Source organism: Mastomys coucha, unplaced genomic scaffold (genome assembly GCF_008632895.1).
Source record: "Mastomys coucha isolate ucsf_1 unplaced genomic scaffold, UCSF_Mcou_1 pScaffold5, whole genome shotgun sequence".
Classification (NCBI taxonomy): Eukaryota; Metazoa; Chordata; class Mammalia; order Rodentia; family Muridae; genus Mastomys; species Mastomys coucha.
The window spans coordinates 101,862,737-101,883,262 of NW_022196911.1; the positions used below are offsets into that span (position 1 = coordinate 101,862,737).

General features: G+C 36.3%; 1 protein-coding gene across 6 annotated transcripts in view; it reads left to right on the plus strand.

The window, feature by feature from the left end:
• The window catches only part of Tanc2 (tetratricopeptide repeat, ankyrin repeat and coiled-coil containing 2), a 320,134-nt gene that overhangs the window by 90,810 nt on the left and 208,798 nt on the right, over window positions 1–20,526 (plus strand). For 3 of the 6 annotated variants that reach the window (XM_031355012.1, XM_031355013.1, XM_031355011.1), the window contains exon 4: window positions 4,333–4,404. In XM_031355012.1, the coding sequence (XP_031210872.1) occupies window positions 4,333–4,404 (72 nt within the window). Of the gene's footprint in view, window positions 1–4,332; window positions 4,516–20,526 lie in introns of all 6 variants that reach the window. The other 3 variants (XM_031355008.1, XM_031355009.1, XM_031355010.1) reach the window with 1 other exon arrangement.

Below are 20,526 nucleotides of genomic sequence, written 5' to 3' on the forward strand. Positions count from 1 at the left end.
GGGAATTACAAGATAGTGGCTTGGTTTCTGTTCTCTCAGCAGGTTAGGCCAGAAATGGCAATTTATAGACTGAGCCTCACCATGCATGTCCAGTTGGAGCTTGATAGTTGCTAAGACCTCTGATAGGTTGAATACTTGTCCGTTGTTCTGCATATGCAAGCCCAGCAACACAGCTAGTGTAGGAACCACTTTCAGCTTACTCTCACTATAAGCCTGTGGACTACATGATTGGTTGCTCCCTTGTACCAGAGGCCTTCTGCCAGTATGATATCTGGGTGTAAGAAAGGCCTGAATAGTAGTTGTATTTAAACCAAATGTGCCCTAGGCTCCGAGAGTGCATAAGAGTCAAACCAAAGCAGTGTGTTCTTCCCTGTCTCCACCCCTATCCTCCCGCCTTAGTACAAAATACAAAAGTAGGGCACCAAGTGATACAATGATACAAGTGATAAAGAGACTTTTGCCTGTCTGTTCCAACCTCTATGTGTGGTGCACTGTTCCGCCTCACTCTTCTTTGCAGAGCTCCATCTGCAGTTCCCTAATAGAAAACCCTTTGTTTATCTCCATAGCATGCTGTGTTTTCACTTGCCCTTCAGTGACTAGGCTCCCCATTGATGATACATTGATAGGGTACTGGACCTTATCTGCTTACTAGCTTAGTACTTTAGAGCTCAACATACACCAGCTGATCCACAGTCAAACTGCAGATTCATAAGAATAAAGAAAGTTGTTTTCAGCTGAATTTTTGGGATTGCCATTTATCGAAGAAAAGTTATTAGGCAGCCTAATATTCACCAATATTTTACTTGAAGCGTGCATTTTTACATTTTGTTTGTAGCATCAATGAGTTCAAGCATAATTTTATAGGACAAAGAAGATAAAAAGAAATTGTTTCTAACCAGAGAAATGAACTAGGACAACCAAACTGGACTAATTGCACTATGATTCCTTAAGGATTATCAGGTCCTAAAATTATCAGCTCATTTTTAACATTGGAACATTGTGAAAGCTGGTACTTAACTAAACGAAATGCAGCATTTTGAATACATTCCTTCATAAAAAAAATCTAGTGCTGATTTTGATCACCAAAGGACTCATTAGTTTGTAAATTACAGTAATAGAATCTCTTTGATTACAAATCTGTTAAATAATATAATTTTGTATAAATCAATTTCAGATGTTTTGAAAGCCCAGTGATTAGATAAACAGATTGAAAAGATAGGACTATGAGATGCATTGTTCATCTGATCAGGCAGGGGCAGGAAGAGGAAAAATAGAAGATACTACACACAGTGATCAGACACTAAGAAGAAGAAAGTTTCAAGATGCTGGTAAAAGTTCTAAAATCCAAGGATAGGTAATAAATTCTATATTTCTGCCTCCTGAATATTGATGGAACATTAGTAATGATCAGGACTAAGGTAGTGGTAGGAGAGTAGACAGAATATAAAATTTTGAAATATATTTTAGGTTGGTAATCTGCAGAACTATTAGTCATGTGTTGCAAAGATTGATGTGGGAAGAATTTAGAGGTGATTTATAGGTTTCTGAACTGAAAAATATGTGTCATTTTTATTTACTGAACTACAATTCATAAACCATTAAACTCATCATTCCCAAGTATTCCAATGGCTCTTAGCATATTCACTGTGCTATATGAACATCACTGCTCTTTTACCCATCATCCCAAAAGAAAACACCAGGCCCATTGAGCATCTGCCCTTCCCTTTCCTGGATGCTCTGGAAACCAGATTGGATTCATCTCTCCAGAGCATCTTTCACTCAGCATCAGCTTTCAAGACTTTTTGAACTGTATGTCATATATCAGACCATCATCCCTTTTACAGCTAAATATTTAGTTTATGTGAAATATTATGTGGCTGTATATATGTATATATGAGATATGTATATATGTACATATGTGTACATATATGTACATATATGTGTATATATATACATATATATATATCACATCAGTTTATGACATTTGGGTTGTTTCTACTTTTTGGCTATTATGAATAATGCTACTGCAGATATTCATGTTGAAGTATTGGTTGTAAACCTGTGTTCAGTGCTTTTGGCTGTGAAAAACATGAAAGAACGAATTGAGTCATACTGTGATTTTGTGTTTAACTTTTGGATAAAACACCTATGTTTTACACAGAAGCCACACCATCTCTCTCCCCTGCCATTATATGATAGTTTCATTTTTCTATACATTTAACAATTGTTTGGGGTTATTTGGATTGGTAATCTTCAGATATATATCCAAAGGATTGGTAAGAGAAAAAAATTAGCAATGATTTCTAGGCCTCTCGGACTAAAAAAATACATGGGTAGAGGTGTCATTCTTTATTGAACTACATTTCATATACCATAGCAACATACAGTTCACATACCATATCACACACATAAAATTCGTGTACCATGCAACACACATACCCATGTCAAGATCAGAGGACAACTTGCAGGAGTGAGTTTTTTCTTTCTACCGTGTGGGTTCTGGGAATTGAGCTCAGGTCATCAGGTTTAGCAACAAACCTTCTCACCCACTGAGCTGTTTCACTAGCGTGTCATTTTAAAAGTACCTATTTATTCTTTTCTTTGATCTTAAAAGTGGCATCTATCTTAGTGGCTATAAAGAAGGGTCTCATTTGACTTTTATTTACTTTTATAGAAAGATTGTTCAGCATATTTTCAAATGCAAAGGCACCATTTATGAGCCTTATAAACATCTGCTCAAGCCTTTTGCCCAATTTTTAATTGTGTGTGCGTCTTTTTGTTGTTGGGTTGTAAGAGTTATTTATATATTATAAAGCCTAGACTCATCAAAAATATTTGCAAGTATTTTTCATTCTGAGAATTGTATTTTCATTTTTTAATAGCATTCTTTGATACCTAAAATGGTTTTTTGTTTGTTTGTTTGTTTGGTTTGGTTTTAAATAAAATACAGTTTATTCACTTTTCTCGTACTCATGCTTTGGTACTATTTATTCAAGAACACATTCCCATTTTTGTAAAGTTACTCTTTTTTTAAAAAAAAAAATACACTTTTTGTGTAAGTATGTGTGGGTAACTGGTGGTCAGAGGGTAGCGTGCAGGACTTGGCTCTGCTCTTTCATCGTGTACGTCCTGGGTAGCTCAGGTGCTCAGACTTAGCAGGAAGCACTGTGTTTGCCGAGCCTTCTCGCTTGGCTCTCTAGTTATCATCCTAATATGTTCTAGTTAGCTTGTCTATGTAAACTTGCCTTCAAATTCATCTAAATTTTAATTCTTTTAATACTCTAAAATTCTAAATTTTAGTTTCTTAACATATTAAGCCTACCCCTTTAAATGTTGTACCTTGTTGATGAACACATATTTTATTAGGTTATATTTGCTTTATTTGGCTTTTTCTCCCTTGTTCTCTCTTTCTTCCTCTTCTTCTTCCTCTTCCTCTTCCTCTTCCTCTCTCTCTTTCTCCTCCCCTCTTTCTCTGCCTCCCTCTGTCTGTCACTCTCTCTCTCTCTCTCTCTCTCACACACACACACACACACACACACACACACACACACACACGTTTATTTACTTACCTATTTATTCAATACTAAAGATTGAACCTAGGACCTTGAGAATGTGAGGCAAGGAGTCTGGCCATGGAGTTATAGCCCCAGCTTATATGGTTTTCCTGATTTATCTTCAATGTTACTGTGTTACTGTTAATTAATGACCAAATACAGTATATGCAAATTTTTTCTAAGTATAACAGATTTGTGTAAATAATTTAAGACCTGTTATGATAGGTCTTGTTTTTGTGGTCCTAGCAACCTGCTATTGTCTTTATTTAATTTTATGGAAGTTATGCTTGTAAGATCCAGTCTCTCTCTGCCTGCTTCTTTCCTTCCTTCCTTCCTTTCTTTCTCTCTTCCTTTCTTTCCTTCTCTTTCTTCCTTCCTTCCTTCCTTCCTTCCTTCCTTCCTTTCTTTCTTTCTTTGTTTCTTTCTTTCTTCTCCCTCCCTCCCTCCCTCCCTCCTTCCATCCCTCCCTCCCTCCATTTCTCTCTCTCTTTCTCTCTTCCTTTCTTCCTTCCTTTCTTTCTTTCTTTCTTTCTTTCTTTCTTTCTTTCTTTCTTTCTTTCTTTCTTTCTTTCTTGTTCCTTCCTTCTTCCTTCCTTTTTCTTTCCTCCTTCCATCCACCCCTCCCTCCCAATAAGTATACAAATGAATGTATATGCTTGTGTTTGCACATGAGCGTGTGTGTGTGTGTGTGTGTGTGTGTGTGTGTGTGTGTGTAAGTGTAATACACTGTTCTGAATCATCCTTATCCATCTCTTGTACTCTCCTTTCCTATTAACAGGTGGCATCTCCACAGAAAGTGATTGTGCTTTTGAGCCAGACTACGCTGTTCCACCACTTCCAGTGAGTGAAGGTATGCAGCACATTCGGATTATGGAGGGCATGTCTCGCTCTCTTCCATCCTCCCCCTTACTCACACATCAGTCTATCAGTGTTCGGCTCCAACCTGTGAAGAAGTTAACTGGTAAGGAATTTACCTGAATTTAGTATGTTTGACAGGAAACCTGACAGTATGACACTTTAGGTCACAGTAGATGTATATATGTGCATCTTCAGATTACCTCCCCTTTGACCTTCCCACTGCCATAGGATTCTTAGAAAGTGGAGCTTCTACTGATTTTAATTTAGTGAATTAGAGCTGAACTCAGTTTGGCAGATTGATGTATTCTTTTCTAAGTGACCCATGTGTTGTGCACATGTTTTTCTAGATTTTCAGGAAGTTCTTAGTTTTGCAAGAATACACTTGTTCTGGCTTCACTTACCAGCCTGTTCTTGTCACATTAACAGATGGAGACATTGGGGTTTTAGTTGTACGAGGGCATGACGGTTTAGCAAATGTATAGACATTAGCCATGTTTTTGTTTGAAATAATGATTTTTAGATTTCACCTCTAGTGTACAAATCTGACTTGGATGTTTTCTCTTCATAGACCATTACAACTCCTTGGGATATTTACTGTGATTCATAAATTGTTTTGGCACTGACTTTAAATACATCTCAAAATCCGTATTGCTCATTCAGTTCATGTTAGGTTTAAAAGTAGGTCTTTATTAAGTGGACTTTTGTGAGATGTAACTGAAGAATATTTCCATGTGAAGATATGAAAGCCCGGGTTACACTGTTAGATTCTTCTAACATTACCAGTATATTCTTAAAACAAATTATATTAATTAGAACAAAACGATGACTTTCACTATGGCATTTTTGGCAGCATCCTCTAGATAACTGTCAGCTGATGGGACTGATGGATTTGAGTGCATAAAGGATAAAATTAAGGATATATGATTTGTTTCCTCTGTGCCTGGTTTTGAGCTAAAGTAGGAGATTTGATTGTCATGCCATGTTCAAAAGAAAAGAAGAAAGAGAATGGAATGAGACTTTTTGACTCTTATAAATAGAATGAACCACTTAATGTTTATAGTTTTCACCAAAGTACAGTACTTCACTATTCAGTAGTTTCATAAAGTATAAGAGTTTAACTCTTTACGTTGCTGATTGTACTTTAGGTATTTTCAGCTAACTTGAATTTCTTAGTTCAAAGTATTGACTTGGGTCATTAGATAAGCTTAATAACACAGTATCCTAAAATACTGGCTCCTTTCCAAAGTCTAAAATTATAATCAATTTTAACATGGTATGACAAGAACACACTTTGATTGCATAGAAATCATCTTGTTTTTGTAGTTAAAGGTCTCATTAATAAAAACACAAAATGCAAAATCTGATAGCTCCTGTGTGCTTATTTAATTTCCCACAACCTGTGGAGAAAGTACAAAAAAGTTAGATTGCATAGGGTTTTGTGGAACCCACCTGATTGGCTTATACCAATTTCACTATCAGTCTAAATAACTATCTTTGTTAAAAGTATAAATTCACTTAACAACAAAGTCAGTAACTCACTATTTCAGAGGTGATGTCATAGTACAATAAAATGGGGGTATAGTTGGCTAACATGCATGAAATACTGAGTTCTAATTTCACACAGTATTTTAAATGTGTGGAATGTCTCATAAAGTTTTACTTACTGAAGAATGTAAACAACCTAAGCATTAAAGACTAAGAATGAATTTTGAAAAATTTGAATGAAGGAAATATGTTTTCTTAAAAAAAAATTTTTCTTAAAAATGTTTCTTTGATCATTTTCCCCCACGTAAGGCAGATGATAAACCTGTCTATTTAAATGGAATAAATGAAAGTATTTCAAAGTTTAAAAGACATCATTGGTCCATGGATTGCTTTTAACCTTTTCCTAATTATGTTTGTTTAAATAAATAAAAAGTTAAAGGAAGAAACTACAAACAATATGGAAATATCCTCCAGATACTTAACCAAAAGCACAAATTTAATGAGGCCATTAGGACTGTACTTAACTAATTTATGTATGTCCTTGCATTTAAACTTCTAAGTATTACTTGGATGCATATTACCTACCTACTGAACAGAATAAATAGTATTAGCTTGTTTTATTTCTCTTATGGCTTTCTAACATTGGTTTCCTGTTTTCAGTATATATCATAAGTATATATCATTCAACAAATAATTTGTTTAGGACTCTATGCTAGATACTACTCTAAGTAAAGCATAGCAGTGAAAAAGACAAGGTCTTGCTTCAAGGTTTTTATATTTCAGTTGTGAGGGATATTGATAAGAAATATATAACCACTAGATACGGCTTTACAAACCCAGAGGCAGGCAGATCTCTGTGTATTCCAGGCCAGCCTGGTTTACACACTTCCAGGCTAGCCAATGCTACTTAGACCCTGTTTAAATGGTGGTGGTGGGAATAACCAATAACCAATAAGCAAATAATTCTAGCTAGAACAAGTATGAAGATAAGGAGTATGGAAAGTTGTGTAGAGAAATTGGGGTGGAAATGGAGGACTTTTCCTATGGAATAATACAAAGAGGAAGAAAAATAAGGAGCAAGGTCTAGGGGAGGAGCCTAGTGTTGTCTAACAGTGTCAGAGGAGAGGTGAATAGAAAACACATTGAAGAGGCAGACAGAGGTTGGAAATTTTTGCCTAGTAAGGAGCCTACTTTGATTGTAATATCATATGCAGAGGTGGGATGGGAAATAATACAATCTGCTTCAACTTTTAATTGGATATGTTGGCAAGTGTGGAGAAACATAGTGTGATCAATAGAGCATTCATTCTATGTTTGTTAACCTTGCAGGAATGGGTTCCTTCTCGGTACTACATGGGTCCCAGTTATTGAATTCAGGTCATCAGGCTTGTCAACAAGTACCTTTATCCACTGAGCTGTCTGACCAGCCCTTTTTATTAACCTTTTACATGTTTTGCTGAGCTTTAAATAGTCCTCAGTTTCAAACAAGCTGAATACTTTTTTGTCATTGTAAGACGCTGCAGAGGATTAACCAGTTTGTCACTTGGGGCAGCAGCACTTGTGTCCAACATACTTTTAGTTAATCAGCACATGTGCATGTGAAGATCTGTTTGCAGAATCTCTCTGCCCATTTTCAGTATTTTAACTGGTTAAAACTTTAAAAGGCACAAATGACTCACAGCTTGAAAGTAGCTTTTAAACGTATAGGTGCTTTCCTGTACTCAGTACCAACAAGAGTTAATACCACAAAAGCAGCTGAGACTCAGCCTGCTTAAGTTTGTCTTCCAAGTAGGATTTAGTTATTCCATCTCTGTCTTTTCTAAAATGGGGATGTAGTTGTGTCTTATGGTGATACATTGGTTATCATTTCAAACCATGTTTGGGAAGTTGGAACTTTATATTTTTGAGGAACTCAATGTAGTGAATTATGCACATAATCCCAGCACTAAAAAGTTGATGCAGGATCATGAGTTAGTGGCCAGTCTAGGCTATATAAAGTCAGTTCCAGGACAGCTTGGATTATATTGAGAAATCAATCAATTAACAAATAAATTGTATGTTTTGAAATAATATTTTTAGTTAATAATGGAAAAATAATAGAAATGTTCATTTGAATGTCTTCTATGTGGCATATGCTTCACTAAATATAATTTCACATATATCTCAATTTTAAAAGTAAGTAAACTAAGTTATAGAGAAGTACATGCTTGCTAAATTAAAAATTTGTCAAAAATGATACAGCTAGCAAGTGGTTCTTCTTTTACCAACAAGAAAATTGAGCATTAGAGAAGTTAAATACTTGCCCTATGCATTTGTATCTTATTTACTTTTTTGTTGTTTCTAAAGAGAAAAGATACAGTCAAGTGGTTTAAATGGTAAATGAAAACTAGAAGACCTAAAAGTTGAATAGGAGCCACTGTTCAGTTGGTTAGTTATGTACTGCTGTATAATGGGAGAGCTGTGGAAGAGTGTGCAGAGACATTGTTGGCCCTAATTAGTGCCAGATTCTTATTTATTACTCCTTCCTAGATGTACATCTTAGTTGTATCACAAAGACTTCGTATTTCTTAATCTATAGATACTAAGAGTGCATTGATTCACTCCTATTTTATGTCACTAATGTATTCTAGTGTGTATAAACATTGATACAAACAACTTTCTTCTGAATTTTACAAATAAACTTGAATAAGTTTGAAAATGTATGCTTACTTACATATATATAGTGTTATGTGCATAGCAAAATGAAAATCTACTTATCAATCATATGAATCCATGTGTGTTATAAATAGATATATATGCAAGTGTAAAGGCAGGCATTGGGTTATGGTAGAGACATGTAACCACTACTCAGAAGGAGAAAAATCCTGATATATTAGTTCATGCCCTTTTATGTTTGTTTATTTTTACCCTCTGGGAAATTGAAAGCCTATGAGGTGATATAACAGATTTGCCATGTAATCTTGCTTAAATTCATTTAAAAATTGCTGTACTTCAGTTCCTTTGTTTTAAAAAAGGATAATAGCATAGAAGAGTGAGAACTGGAGGAGTACCTGTAGGCCTTGTGAGTTGATATCTGGCCTAGAGTGGGTAGTAATGCTAGCCACAGCTGTTGGGAGTGTCTGAGGGTTGAGAATTAAGTTTCTGTTGTCTGTATTAACTTTGTATTCTGGGCTTTTAGAAGGTCACCTTCAAGTCACTTTGAAAGGCCTTTTCACTTTCTTGATGCTCCATCTCCAGATACTGTCATCTAATAGATTAAGCAATGCAGTGTAGATGGTAGTTTATAACGATCTAATTTTGGTAAGCTTCAACATCTGAAATACTGGCTATAGACAAAATATTGTTTTTGTCATGGATAAAATGGAAAAATTTACTTATTTTAGAGCTATTTTGCAAGAACCACTGCAAAGCTCTTTTGACGTTAGTCTATATTATCTGACATGTGTTCATTGACAGTTTGCCCTAGAGTTTTGGGGAACATTGGCATTCAAGATGAATAAGTGTGAATTTTATTAGGACTGATGTGAACATTAAGTATGATTTATTAGAGATACCTCCTGTAATCTACGAAGTATTGACTGTTAGTTTTCTCTTTTTATGTTGGATAAATATGGAAATGTAGCTGTCTTGTAGACATTCTAAGAAAATTATTGAAGACCTAATTTGAAAATATAAAAAGTCTACACATGTTATTAGTCTATACAGTCTGACTTACTAGGTATAATCATACTATAGCATATGAGTACATATTTTGAATTTTAGAAACAACATTGGTATTTTAGGTGCCTTCTAGATTTTTTTTGTCAGGGAAGAGAGCAGAGACTTCTATAATCCCAAACTAACCTAAAGCTCATTATGTAGCTGAGGCTAGCTTTAAATGCCCACTCTTCCTGCTTTTACCTCCCTGTTGCTTGGATTAAAGGCATGAGACTCACTGAGTCCAGCCTAGTGAATTTTAAAATGAAATAGATATGCATAGTAGTCTAAATTCTATCACTAATGACTGTTATGTTCTCATTTTTATAACACTAAATGAGGAAATAAATATATGAGCACTTTTCAAGATCTTTAGAATATGAAGGCTCATCTGCTATAAATCCCAAGGTTAATTCAGTAATAGGGACAGCAAACAGGAATTATTTCTGGCCCTTCAGAGATTATTTACTTAGTCTTTCAATACTAAAAATAGAGAATAGGGAATTGTTCCTTCCTTCACTATATATAATTTCAGTTTTCATGAGTCAGCATTATTAAAGCAAACCAGAACCAAACGGATAGGAGGTGTGATCACTGTAGGCAAAGAGCTTGGATGTTTATTAGCTGATGAATGGAAGAGAATGTGTTAAAGCTATATTGTTTGACAATAAAAATAAATTATTTACTTTTCTATTCCACAACATGGATGAACCTTGTAAATTCATTCTAAATAAAATAAGCCAGTCACAGAAGGTCATGTAATCATTTGTGAAATTAAGTGCCATGAATAGAGAGCTGTGGATGAACCATTCAAATTCATTCTGAATAAAAGAAGCTAGTCACAAAAGGTCATGTGAGTATTTGTAAAACCCTAGCTTATGAAGTGTCATGAATAGAAACTGAACATTTAGCAGTTTCCTAAGACTGGAGGGACACCATTCGTGAAGTTTGTTCTGAGGGTGGGAGCTTAATTCTGGAAGATAAAATATTATAGATTATGGTGATAGTTACATACAAAGCCTGTTTTCAGTAGAGGGATGAATTTCATTGTATGTGAATTATATCTCTGTAAAGATGTTTTTTAAAGCACTGTCTATGGCAAAAACATTGTTAATGTAAAAAGAAAAATTGATGATTTTACATTTAAGATAGATTTCATGCCTCAAAATTAATAACCCAATGGATAATGAATATGGAAAATTTGAATAATGCAGATAATCATTTAGTTAAGTATAGGACTTTGTATAGGAAAAAATGCCTTTTTATTTAATTTTTATTTTTTATTAGATAGAAAAATACCTTTTTAAAAACCAAACTGTTTCTAAAAACTGATCACATATTTAGTTATAGCAAAATCTGTTTTTCAGAGAAAGTGAAAATAAAAATGGAATCTAACAACTAAAAATAAGGAATAATTCTTTTTCCAGCTTGCAAACTTTAAAAATTTTTAAAATAAGTTTTGAGTTAAAAATAAAAACCAAACCTATTTTTATTGAATATTTTATTTATTTACATTTCAAGTATTATCCCCTTTCCTGACTTCACCCCAGAAACCCCCCTATCCCATCCCCCCTTCTCCCACTTCTATGAGGGTGTGCCTTTACCTTCCCATCCACTCCCGCTTCCCTGTCCTCGCATTCCCCTACACTGGGGCATTGAGCCTTCATAGGACCAAGGGACTCTTCTACCATTCGTGCCTGACAAGACATGCTCCATATATGGATGGAGCCATGGGTCCCTTCATATGTACTTGTTGGTTGGTGGTTTAGACCCTGAGAGCTCTGGTTGGTTGATATTGTTGTTCTTCCTATGGAGTTGCAAACCCCTTTAGCTCCTTCAGTCCTTTCTCTAACTCCTCCATTGGAGACCCCATGCTCTGTTCAGTGGTTGGCTGCAAGCATTCCTCTCTGTATTTGCCAGACTCTGGCAGAGTCTCTCAGGATTCAACTATATCAGGCTCCTGTCAGCAAGTGCTTCTTGGCATCCACAATAGTGTCTGGGTTTGGTGGCTGTATATGGGGTGGATCCCCAAGTGGGGCAGTCAGTCTCTGGATGGCCTTTCCTTCAGTCTCTGCTCCACACTTTGTCTCCATATTTACTCCCATGAATATTTTGTTCCCCTTTCTAAGAAGGACTGAAGCAACCACACTTTGGTCTTCCTTCAAACTTTTTTAAATCCTAGGAGTTTAGTGTATGGGCTATTAAAGGTGAGGAAGTATTCCCATTAGGTCACTGTTAAAGCCATTACCTTGAATGCTTATTGGCAAATAAGAAAGTCATTGAAGTAAATCGGTTAAGCACTTAACATAAGGAGATAAAATAACAAAGAGTAAATAGAAAAAGAGTTGTCAACAAAATAGAAAGCTGAAGTGAGTAAAATTAATTTAAAAAATCACTTGACTAATATTAAAGATATTATTTCTTGGACAAGATTAAGAAAATAGAATCTTCAAGAGGAATGGTAAATTTACAGCAAAAAAGCAGTAAAGAAAGTAAATAACATGCAGCATTAAAAAAGCAAAAAAAATTGAATTAGCCACTAATAATGATACTTATCAGACTATAGTGCACAAATTTAGAGCACAACATCAAAAATGGAAGAAAATGATACAAAATTGGCAACAAGTAAGCTTATAACAACTAGCCTAATAACCACAAAATCAAATATGCCCGCAGTCAGCAAGTTGAAAGGCTTTTACAGGTAGGCTTTAACTAAACCTTTAAGTACTAATCATGGAAGTAGTTAGGGCAGTTATAGTTAGTGTTCATTGAGTTATTACTATGTTCCAGACAGCACTCAGTACTTTATACCTGTGAGGAAATTCAGTCTTCACAGCTGTCTTAGAGGATAGCAGCAGTCTCTGTTTAAACTTTTCTCTTCTGTAACAGAGCCTGTTTGTTTCTTGAGTTATTGTGGTAACTACTCTAGTTTCCATGGATGGAATACATTTCTTAGTTACTGTAGTTCATTAGTCCACATTCTATATTTTAGAATAATTTGACATAAATTAGTATCTTCCTTATTTGGAAACACTTCATAGATTCTGGAAAGTAGTCCTCATGATTTTCTCTAGAAATCTATAGAGACTTCATTTAAATCCTGCTTACTATTAAGAGGATTCTCAAGCTATGTTGCATATCTCACCTTAGTTGTACCAACATGGACATGAACCCATTCATGGTGATGTGGGCCTGTAATCCCAGCACTTAGAGGGCTGAGGTAGGAGGATTGTGCTTTCAATTACAGCCTTGGCTATATTGAAAGATTCTGTCAGAATTTTTAAATTACAAAACAAATGCACAAGAGGGAGATTACTTTGGAATATTTAGAGTTACGTTTTCTTCTAACACCATATTAACTTCCAGTGATCATTTCTTTTGCAAAGACTTTATATCCATGCTTTAACATCTTTTGGGCCTATAGCTCTCTGAATCTGTGATATATTCTATTACACATTCTTCTTTTACTGACTGTGTACCCCCTGGAATTTTGTCTGCCCTAATCCCTCATATATCAATTAGCTAATTAACTTTTGAAAACTGGGTTTTATTATGTAGCCTGGACCAATATCAAAATCATGATGCTCTAGCTAGAGCAATTAGACAAAAAAAGGAGGTCAAAGGGATACAGATTGGAAAGAAAGAAGTCAGGGTATCACTATTTGCGGACGATATGATAGTATACTTAAGCTACCTCAAAAATTCTACCAGAGAACTCCTATAGCTGATTTTTAAAAAAAAAAAAAAAAAAAAAAAAAAAAAAAAAAAAAAAAAACAAACTTCAGCAAAATGGCTGGATATAAAATTAACTCAGTAGCTTTCATCTTTACAAAGGATAAATGGGAAAATATCATCCTGAGTGAGGTAACTAAGACCCAAAAGGACATGCATGGTATGTACTCACTAGTAAGTGGATATTAGCCAAAAAAAAGAAAAGAAAAGAAAAAGAAAAAGTGCCAAATACCCAAGATATAGCGCACAGAACTCAAAAAGATCAACAAGCTGAAAGGCCCAAGTGAGGATGTACAGTCCCACTTGGGAGGAGAAGAAAGCAACTGCAAGGTGGGAGGAAGGGACCTGAGAGGGAAAGGGCATGATGGAGGGGGAGGTGGAGAGGGGAACATGATCAGATACTGGGTGGTGCAAAAGGACTGAAATCCCTGAGGGCCAACAGAAAGAATGGAAATATGCAACCTCAGGAGGTAGGAGGTTGGGGGAACCCTACAGAATGCACCAGAATTCTGGGAGGTGAGAGATTCTCAGGACTCAAAGAGAGGGATACCTTAGATGAAATGTCCTGTAGTGGGGAGAGGGAACTTATAGAGCCTACCTCCAGCAGAAAGACAGGGCATCAAGTGAGGGTTGCCATCCCATAGTCAAAACTCTGACCCATAATTGTTCCTGTCTGAAAGAACTGCAGGGATGGAAATGGAGAGGAGCCTGAGGAAAAGAAGGTCCAGTGACAGGCCCAAAGTGGGCTCCAGCTCAAGGGGAGTCTCTAAGGCCTGACACTATTACTGAGGCTATGGAGCACTCACAAAAAGGGGCCTATCATGACCGCCCTCTAAAAGACTCAACAAGCAGCTGAAAGAGTCAGATGCAGATATTTGCACCCCACCAGTGGACAGAAGCTGGTGACCCCTGTTGTTGAATTAGGGAAAGGCTGGAAGAAGCTGAGGAAGAGGGCAACCATGTAGGAGGTCCAGCAGTCTCAATTAACCTGGACCCCAGAGATCTCTCAGATACTGGAACACCAACCAGGCAGCATACACCTAATGCAGCTGATATGAGGCCCCCAACACATATACAGCAGAGGACTGCTGGGTCTGGGTTCAGTTAGAGAAGATGCACTTAACCCTCAAGAGACTGGAGGCCCCAGGGAATTTAAAGGTCTGGTAGGGTGGGGGTGGGGGATGGGTACATCCTCAGAGACAGGTGTACAGGGAGGAGGTATGGGTTGTGGAACAATAGGAGGGTGGACTGGGAGGGGAATAAAGTCTGGAGTTTAAAATAAATAAACAATGGTTAATGTATCAGGAAAAAAATAAAAATGCATTTGTATCAATTAAAAAAAAGAAATTAGGAAAACAATACCCTTTACAATAGTCACAAATAATATAAAACATCTTGCTGTAACTCTAATCAAGCAAGTGAAAGATCTGTATGGCATGAACTTCAAGTCTGTGAAGAAAGAAATTGAAAAAAACCTTAGAAGATGGAAAGGTCTCCCATGCTTATGTATGGGTAGGATTAACATATAAAAACAGCCATCTTGGCAAAAGCAATCTACAGATTCAATGTAATCCCCATCAAAATCCCAACTCAGTTTTTTACTGAGATAGAGCAGTTCTCAATTTCATATGTAATAACAAAAACAAAAAATAAAAAAAATAGTTTTCACTATTTTTTTATAGGAGGGTAGACTGGGAGGGGAATAAAGTCTGGAGTTTAAAATAAATAAACAATGGTTAATGTATCAGGAAAAAAATAAAAATGCTATTCTTAACAATAAAGCTATTGTTAAGAATATTCTTAACTATTCTTAACAATAAAAGAACTTCTGGGGGAATCACCATCCCTGACCTTAAGCTGTACTACAGAGCAATAATGATAAAAACTGCATGGTATTGGTACAAAGACAGACAGGTCAATTGTTGGAATAGAATTGAAGACCCAGAAATAAGCCCACACACCTATGGAAACTTGATTTTTGACAAAGAAGCCAAAACCATACAGTGGAAAAAAGGAAGCATCTTCAAAAAATGGTGCTGATCTAACTGATAGTCTGTAAAAGAATACAAATTGATCCATATTTATCTCCTTGTACAAAGCTCAAGTCCAAGTGGCTCAAAGACTTTTACATAAAATCAGATACACTGAATTTAATAGAAGGAAAAGTGGGAAATAGCCTTGAACACATTGGCACAGAGGGAAATTTCCTGAACCAATGGCTCAGGCTCTAAGATCAGCAATTAACAAATGGGACCTCATGCGACTGAAAAGTTTCTGTAAGGCAAAGGACATTGTCAATAGGGCAAAATACCTTTTTTTTTTTAATATTTATTTATTTATTATATGTGAGTACACTGTAGCTATCTTCAGATACCCCAGAAGAGGGCATCAGATCTCATTAAGGATGGTTGTGAGCCACCATGTGGTTGCTGGGATTTGAACTCAGGACCTTTGGAAGAGCAGTCAGTGCTCTTAACCACTGAGCCATCTCTCCAGCCCAGGGCAAAATATCTTTACTAGCCCTACATCTGATACAACGCTACTATCCAAAATATACGAAGAACTCAAGAAGTTAGATTCCAGAAAATGAAATAACCCAATAAAAGAATAGGCTACAGAGCTAACAGAGAGTTCTCAATTGAGGAATCTCAAATGGCCAAGAAGCACCTAAAGAAATGTTCAAAGTCTTTAATCATCAGGGAAATGCAAATCAAAACAACCCTGAGATTCTACCTTACACCAATCAGAATAGCTAAGATCAAAAACTCAAGAGACAGCATATGCTGTTGAGGATATGGAGAAAGTGGAATACTCCATTCATTGCCGGTGGGATTGCAAACTGGTACAACCACTTTGGAAATCAATCTGTCAGTTCCTCAGAAAATTGGAAATAATTCTAGCTGAAGACCCAGGTATACCAGTCCAGGGCATATACCCAAAAGATGCTACACTACATCACAAGGACACGTGTCGTCCCACTATGTTCGTAGCAGCCTTATTTGTAATAGCCAGGAGCTGGAAACAACCCAGATGTCCCACAATGGAAGAATGGATACAGAAAATGTAATTTACACAATAAAATATTACTCAGCTATTAAAACGAGGGCATCACAAGTTTAGCAGGTAAATGGATGGAACTAGAAAATAATCCTGAATGAGGTAACCAAAACCCCAAAGGACATACATTGTATATATTCACTTATAAGTAGATATTACCCCAAAAGTTCAGAATACCCATGATACAACTCACATACTATATGAAGCCTAACAGGAAGGAAGGCCCACATGTGAATGGGGATAACATTAACTGAAATGCTCAACAGTGGGGAAATGGAACCTGAAGAGACTACCTCCAGTAGATAGACATGGCACCCAGTTGAGGGATGGGGCCACCTACCCTTCTCAAAAATTTTAACCCAGAATTGTTCCTGTCTAAAGGAAATGCAGAGACAAAAATGGAATAGAGACTGAAGGAAAGGCCATCCAGAGATTGCCCCAACTTGAGAATCATCCCATGTGCAGACACCAAACCCCGACACTGTTGCTAATGCCAAGATGAGTTTGCAGACAGGAGCTTGGCATGACTGTCTGTTGGCCGCCTGCGCCAACGTAAATGAAAGGGTTCTTCTGGTAATAGGAGTAAGAAATAGATAGGAAGAGATTGAAAGAGATAAGAAGAGGTAGGCTAGCCATACTGTACCTTACCCACATGGGAAGATAAATATTAGACAACACAAGTTCTGTCATCTTGAATTTAATGTGTCTCCTTTGTTCCCCCAACAGGTAAAATACCTGGGGCAAAAACCCTTCCCCCAAAATACGTCAGTGTAACAGTCTAATCAGTGACTTCCTTGTTACTCTGTGGGGGTGGAGCTTCTGAATGTAACCAGAGCCAGGTTTAGCTCAACAGGTTTAGCCCCCAGCCGGGGGGGGGGGGGGGGGGGGGGGGCAAAGTGGTAGTTGTTTACTGTCCGGGCTTTGGGGAGGGAGTCCACAACTATCCTGAGAGGCTTTACCAGTATCTGACTGAGACTGATGCAGATATTTACAGCCAACCTAGGGGGAAGGACTGAAGGAGCTGAAGGTGATTGCAACTCCATATGAAGAACAACAGTATCCACTACCTGGACCCCTCAGAACTCTCAGAGACCAAAGAGCATACATACACTAGTTCCTGGTCCCCATTACATATGTAGCAGAGACTGTCTTGTCTGGCCTTAGTGGGAGGGGATGCACTTGGTCCTGTGGAGGCTTGATGCCTCCGAGAACGGGGATGGTAAAGGGATGGGGTGGTGTGCTGTGGAGGAGGGACTGGGAAGGGGGACAACATTTGAAATGTAAATAAATAAAATAATTAATAAGAGAATCGTGATGCTCTTGCCTCTGCTGTTTCAGTCCTGGAATTACATACCTTGATCTCTGTTTGATTCCCTGGGATGAACAGGTTTCACTCATATTCTGTTGCTCTCAACAGTTGTTTACTGCTGAGCCAACTGTAATGTTCAGGGCTTATTTTTAGGACTTTATAATTGTGATTTTACTAACATTCCCCTCCATCTCAGGTCTAGATGTCCCTAGCTTGATCCTTTCTTTGTCACAACTCTAAAAGAAATACTGGAAAGATCAGTTCTATAATTTAGATTTTAGGTAAGCATACTTCATTTAAAAATGTAATAAGAAGCTACGAGGCAATGATTGGTGATTTTTAGGAGGGAAAGCAAATGGTATAGATAAAAATGAAAAGTAATTTATATATTATTAAGCATATAGAAGCATCCAAAGAAATAAATATGGGCATCCCCCCAGTTTTTAAATTTAGGGGAAAAAAAGTGTTGAACACAGGACATCATGTATGCTAATCTACCACTGAACTGTAGCATGCCTACCTCTGATGAAAGAAGATTTGTGACCAAAATAGAAGTATACAAAGAGATTAAAAAGAGAGGTAGAATCAAAGACAACAAGTACAACAATCCTTTATTTATACTATTGAACAAGAATAAAGCCCTATCTGAGAAAAACTGTTTTTATGATAGCAGAGATTGTGGAGGTACTTTGGGTGTGGGGGAAAAAGCATGAATAAGGGAAAGGCTGATCTACTGCATAAGGAAGATAATGATTTAGTAATTTTTGTTTATAAACTTGTATTCATGACTCATCTTTTATGAGCTAACCTGTCTATTAACCTCCTGATATCTGTGCTATCTTGATTGATCTATAAAATCCTCTGTAAGGCAAAAATAATAATAAGTACAAGAAGATAACATACTTAGAGTAAGCAATGACTTGACCACGTTCATTTAGATCATTAGCAGATCCAGTCAGATATTCACCCCAAGAATATCTTGACTTCAAAGTTTTCCCATGTAAAACAATGTTCTGATTCAAGCAACAGACAGAAAATACTCAACTCTTATATCAAGTTGACAGAATAAAATTTGAGACCCTTCTGTCAAGTTTAACAACAAAATAAGGAATTATTTGCATCACAAAAGACTGCCCAAAGCACAGCCTTGCACAAAGGCCATTCCAGCCATCCCCATGCTTCAGACACACACAGATGCTAAGTGCTATATGTCCAAAGGATGTTAAAACATGGCTATAAAGTCTTTATAAAAGAAGAATGCTCACTAGGAGTTGATATCTGTTTGTTACTGATTTTTTTTCTTTTATTGCATTATGATGAGAAAAGTTACATGATTTCAATTTGTCTGAATTTGTTAACATTTAAGAATATTTTAAGTAAATAGAATTAAATCACATTATTCTTGTTTCCCTTTTGTACCCCAACTCCTCCCAGAGACCCCCTCTTCAATACCTATAATATCTTTTTTGTCATATTCCTTAAATTTTATAAAATATTATAACAATAAAAATGAGTATTATAAAAGTTGTTTGATATAAAACAACAATCAATTTAACTGTCTTACGTAGATGCTTGTCTACAGCAATACTGAAAATACACACACTTTTCTTAGTATAAATTTTAAATAACTCCAAACATATTAACTGTATATTTCAAAATAATACATCCCTATTTCCTTAATGAACATAAATATATAAAGTCTTTTTGTTTGTTTGCTTGTTTTGTATTTAGTAGAGTTTAAAATCTTGGCTCTTACTGTGGTACAAGCCCAAAATAAGAACAATTTTTAGACATTGGATTTCATTGTAATAAGGCTGTACTTCAATGACCCTCAAATCACCGAAGGATTTTACCTCCATCATAGCTAAGCTGAGAGTTAACAGTTCTGCTGTGCCATGGAATGAATTGTAGGCACGATTTTTGGATACAGACTTCCTGCTATGGTCAAAACTATTTGACTTGAGTGAGTGACTTTATTCTCAGCCCACAGAGAACAGGTTACATTCATTTAAGAAATGGTGTGTGTATTAAGATAGTCTATCCATAAAGTCATTCACCCACTCTTTCAGTGAACAATGGTTCTTCTTGGAGGGTGGCACAGACATTAGGTGTGGGTAAGAATTTGGTTCATTGGTTGTGATAATTTGGAAAAGCCTTCATCTCAGAGAAAGCGTAACTTGTAAAGTCCTCTTCCTCAAACTTGATACATGAACTACAAATGTCAAGCAAAGCATTCAGTCTCACTCTTTGTTGTTCTCTTTCCTACAAGCCACCTTCCAAGTTAATTGTCTATGTCTCCCTTGGGTATATAAATACTTTTGAAATATATATGCTGTTCTGAAAACCATAGTATAGTGTAAAAACATGAAATAAACAATACTAATAGAGAGACTGAGATAGGAGAAGCAAGATTTCAAGACCCTTATGCTGTACATAGCAAGACACTGTCACAAACAAGCTGAAAGTACATATAGATTGTACAATATTGGACCTATTTCTCCAATTACTAAATTAGAGAGACCATTGGATGATCAACAAATTTCTAATTCCTCATATTTTTGGATTTCAATTGCTTAGGATATGTTGGTAATATTAATTTTCATATTAAGATATTAAGAAAAGGTAATTGTCACTTCCTGTTGTTTTTGTTGTAAGAGGTGGAGTTAGATTTGTGTGGATTTGTGGAAAGATTACTTTCTTGCTTCTTCTAGGGTGTAGATTTGCTCCTTATGTTGATGTTTTCCATCTACTATCCTTTGTAGAGCTGGGTTTGTGGAAAGATATTGTGCAAATTTTGTTTTGTCATGGAATATCTTGTTTTCTCCATCTATGGTA